At 56.9% G+C, this 4,605-nt stretch overlaps 1 protein-coding gene across 1 annotated transcript in view; it reads right to left on the bottom strand.

Annotated features, from left to right (window-relative positions):
- The window catches only part of LOC102765035 (protein FAM207A), a 13,082-nt gene that overhangs the window by 2,417 nt on the left and 6,060 nt on the right, over positions 1-4,605 (bottom strand). The window contains exons 2-3 of the mRNA XM_006766407.2: positions 1,054-1,204; positions 8-73 (exon numbers count right to left, since the gene is read on the bottom strand). Of these exons, the coding sequence (XP_006766470.1) occupies positions 8-73; positions 1,054-1,204 (217 nt within the window). The remainder of the gene's footprint in view (positions 1-7; positions 74-1,053; positions 1,205-4,605) is intronic.

Raw genomic sequence — 4,605 nt, 5'->3', positions numbered from 1 at the left:
TACTCACAGGAGCTGGAGCCTCTGTGCCGCGCTCATCCGGCTGAGCTCCGCTGGCCGGGGCTTGCTGCTTGTCCTGTGGACAGAGAACCAAGTCAGGGCCACACCCAGTTCACCCGGACTGTCTGCCAGAGCGAATCTCTGAGGCTGCAGCCACAGTAAGGCTTTGGGATGGTGCGGGACCAGCACCCTCCCCTAAGGAAGACTCTGTGAGCATGAGGCTCTGCGGAGAAGGACCCAGATTGGGGCGGGGGGAGCGGGGAGAAAAACTGCCCAGTCCTGACCAACTCAGCTCCAGGTCAGAGGCCCTCATCTTTAATTGGGATTTCTTTTAAAGTAGGAATGAAAAACATTTCTGGCCCACCCAGGGCAGCACCTGCACCGCATGCTCCTGTCACCCTGGCTGAGCCCGACTTGGTCCCAACTCTGCCTGTCTAGGACGTTGCTCTGCTCTTCCAGCCACTGACCCAGTCCCTGTGTCCACCTGGGTGTGGGTCCCATGCTGAACACCCACAGCTCTCCCAGGCCAGCATGTGCAGAACTGGGGCTCAGGGCTCCCTTCCCCCCGCCAGAGTCCCAGAAGGTAGCCATGCGCTAGGAGAATGAAAATAGGGTCCAGCATAGCCCTACTGGCTGAAGGCCTAGGGCCCTGGATCTCCACCCCCTGTTACTAAGGTAGAATGCAAGGTGGGCTGAGCCTCCCGCAGGTCCTCCCAGCCCCAATGTGTCTCGTCAGTGGGAGGCAAGAGGGAGCAGGACCCTCCCCAGACTCAGGGCCTGGTAGGCAGCTCCCAAGACAGGCACAGCTTCCTCCCCAACGGGCTTCCCAGGAGTTAAGGACACTGCAGACAAAGCCAGGCGGGTAAATCCCTCACTCGGTAGCATGGGGCGGGGCTTTCACCCACGGTGCCAGCCCCAGTCCTGTCCGCTGTCCTGGCAGGTCTGGGCTTCGGCCCTTGGACGTTTTTCCAGTGGAGAACCCCTGGGTGGGCTGACTCCCTTGAAGCCGAGCCATCGCAGCTTGGCGCTCTCCAGGCGGCTAAGACGGACACTCACCCTCGGGCGTGTGGCCGCCGGGCGCCGGCTTCCAGCTCCAGCAGCTCAGGGAGGGCGTCCCGGAGGGGCTGCAGGTCCCCCACCACCACCGTGGCCCGCCGCCTCCGCTCCGCCTTGAGCTTCTGCTCAGCCAGCTTTATGGCTTCAATTTCTGAGGAAGGGAAACAAGGAGTTAGCGGGGAGCAGAAGGCTGAGGAGCCCAGCCGTCTGAGCCCAGGTCTGGGCTGCTCCCTTCCTGCCCCCCGTTTCTGGCTGGCTGGGAACTGGGGGGCAGGCTGGCTCCGAGCTATTTCTCCCCTAATCACAGAGTTATGCTTTTAAATTACAGGGTTGCTGATGAGACATGGAGGACTTTTCCTCTTGAAAAGGGACTTGGTCACAGGTCCTAGGCTCGTAGTGGCTGCGGAGAGCCACAGTCACAGAGAGGTGGTGGGCGCATCCCATTCTAGCTCGCTCCCCGAGCGCCTCCTGGGGATGCACATGAAGGGAGAGTCCCCGTGGGAAGAGGTGACAGTTTGGGGAGAGGGGAGCCAGCTTCCTAACACTGAAATGGGTGAGGGGCGGAGTGCTGCGGGCTCTCACAGCCCGGGAAGGCGGCGGGACAGAGGAGGCGGTGGCGGGCAGCGCGGGGTGCAGAAGAGCTGGAGGGCGAGGCTGAGGTCAGTGGCATGCAGCGGCCTGTGGCCCAGGAAGAGGCTGGGCAGGGCGTGAGTGGAGCATGGCCTTGCAATTTGATTTCCACTTAAAAATATATTTATTTCAAAATTGCTAATAAAATACATGTGATTTCCAGTGTGGCTTGTGGAAAATGCTGGCTCGCTGGTGGGCATGCTGATCTTGCACAAAGGCCCTCCCTTCCCCAGGGATGCAGGGGCCAGGCCCCCGACTGGCAGCCTAGATGGGCCTGCGGAGGGCCAGAGGCCGCTCAGCTAACTGAACCTGTGCTAACTGACCTTTAACTGGCTCTGCACCAGGTTTCTCTCATTTATAAAAAGGCTCTGCTACTGCAATCGCTTGGAAATGAGGACAGTGATGGGCTTGGTGTGAGACCTGAGCTTGACACTCATCTCACCCTGGTTTGTTGGGCTATAAATAATGGGGTGCAGACTCTGAATCACATCTAACTGGGAACTAAAACCGCCTTCCTGACAAAGGACCAGGACAATTCACAGCCAGCTCCTCACAGAGCACCAGGTGCCCCTGGAGGGAGGCAGCCAGTGCCCAGTGAAGGGAGCGGCCTGCTCCCCCTGTGCATTCCTGTGACTCCATGGCCAGGGCCATCAGAGTGCTGCAGCTGCCGTCAGCCCCGCAGGGAGGATGCAGGAGACAACGACAGGCACAGAGCAGGCACAGCACAGGGCCCTGGCTGGGAAACCCCGTGCATAAGGACAGACTCAGGACAGCCCACTGATTAGTGCAGAAAAAGTGTGCACGGCACAGGCCCCCGGCAAGTGTGTGAAAGCGAAAACCCTAACAGGCGTTTTCAAGAGGCGACTTTCCAGAAACTGACACCACTCATCTACCAGGGAGAAGTGCCTGGCAGGCTTCCCAAAGGCCACCTCCTCTCCCGGCCTACACCCGAGGCAGCACTGATGGCCCTAGAGCCCCCGGATGGCCAGAACAAGCTCTGGATGGCCCACCCTGACCAAGCCCAATCAGGGACACATCCTCCCCCTCCCGAAGGGCCCTGTGTAGAGAGGGTTTTCTCCTGGCCCCAGATAGCTGAGTCTGGGGGACAGACGACCCACCCTCCTGGGTCCTTGTGCACCAAGCTCCATACCATCCCTCAGAGCCCGGAGTTATTAGGGCTCATGAGGGACAATCCAGGTGTTCCCATCCTTCCCAGTCAAGGCCAAACTGTTTGCCCAGCACCTTGTCACACCAGATGCCTCTTCCCGAGAACTCAAGCACCCTGGAGGGCGGGGGTGGTGGTGTGTTAGGGTCTCAGAGTGGTGGCCTCAGGCAGGGGAAGGAGATGGGAAGGAGACAGGAAGGGTGGCACCCTGGACCACAGGCAGGGCGCCAACGCCACACCAGGACCAAGCACAGCCTGTGGCTCCCAGGAGGACAGAAGCAAATGCTAAACCAACGAAAGCCAAAGCTTTTTAAATTAACGTGCGGTGCCCAACTGGGTTGTGTCTGAGGCAGGCAAGTCTGACTGACCTGGGGACAGCTGCCAGGCAGTCCACTGCAGTGGCTGCTTCAGAGGGGAAGGCCATTAGTCTCCACAAGTGCCACTCATAACGACAATGACAAACCACAGAAGAGGACCTGCTTTAATCTGACACATGGCCTCCCAGACAGGCCGGCAGTATCACCCGTGTTGGCGAAACACTAGCCACACACGTCACGCAGCAGAGCAAGGAGAGGAGACTGCGACCCCGTGCCAGTCCAGGCAGTCAGTGCGGTCCCAGGGAAGGGGTGGACGGCAGGCCTCCGCCTGAGGACACACCAGCCACCGCGACAGCCCGCAGGGCCAGCTCGGCCATCCACCAACCCCAAGTCTGACACGGCCTCAGTCAGAGCCCACAGGAGTCTTATCCAACCAGGGACACTAGTTCTATCCCAGGCCCTGGCCAGGGGAGGCAACCAATTATTGTCTCTCCCACAAGTATGTTTCTCTCTCTCTCTTTCTTCCCCTTTTCTCCCTCCCTCCCTTCCACTCTCTCTAAAAATCAATGGAAAACTACCCTCAGGTAAGGATTAACAACAAAAAAAACGGGAGAAGCAAACATATGCAAATCAGGTCTCTAAAACCAACCACACTGGCTATGTTGAACATGAAACATTTTTATGGGCTGAAACCTGCATTTCAATATGGTGCCCAGGATGGCTGGCACCAGCTCCCTGAAAGCCCACCCATGCCCATAACAGAATTCAGAAGACAGACGACAAGAGAAGTCCCTGTCATTCCTCCTGACTTCCCACCCATGTCTGCTCATCTACAAATAACTGAAGGGAAGTTCCATGTAACTAGGGCCTGAAACAAAGCACTTGACTGCAAGTTGCCTTATGCAATACGTGCCTGGGATTCCTCCTCCTGAGCAAAGCAGGCTGGTAGGGCACCAGCATGGCCTCAGCCCCTGATCCCAAGACTAGGAACGATCCTCACAGCTTTTATCACTGCACCAAAGGTTTGAGTCACTGCACTCAGATGACAAGAAGACTTTGAAACAAAGCTTGGAAGGAAGATATACAACTGTCTCTATTTTAAGTCACATGAGTATTAGTGTAGAAAATTCTAAAGATGCTACTACCAGAACTAATATGATTTTAGCAAGGTCAAAGGATAGTAGATTAATATTTAAAAATACTTTTACGGGAAACCAAGATGGCGGCATAGGTTAACGCCGGAGATTGCTGCCTCGAACAACCAATTCAAAAATACACCTAAAAGACGGAACGGACATCATCCAGAACCACAGGAAGGCTGGCTGAGTGGAAATTCTACAACTAGGAGGAAAGAGAATATCACTGAGACTCAGAGGAGGAGCAGTGCGGAAGTGAGATACTAAGGTGCGGAGTACATGCGGGCTGGCGGCTGAGGGGGGG

This window comes from Myotis davidii, unplaced genomic scaffold (assembly GCF_000327345.1).
Source record: "Myotis davidii unplaced genomic scaffold, ASM32734v1 scaffold3142, whole genome shotgun sequence".
Taxonomy (NCBI): domain Eukaryota; kingdom Metazoa; phylum Chordata; class Mammalia; order Chiroptera; family Vespertilionidae; genus Myotis; species Myotis davidii.
This window is presented reverse-complemented; position numbering and strand designations above follow the sequence as displayed.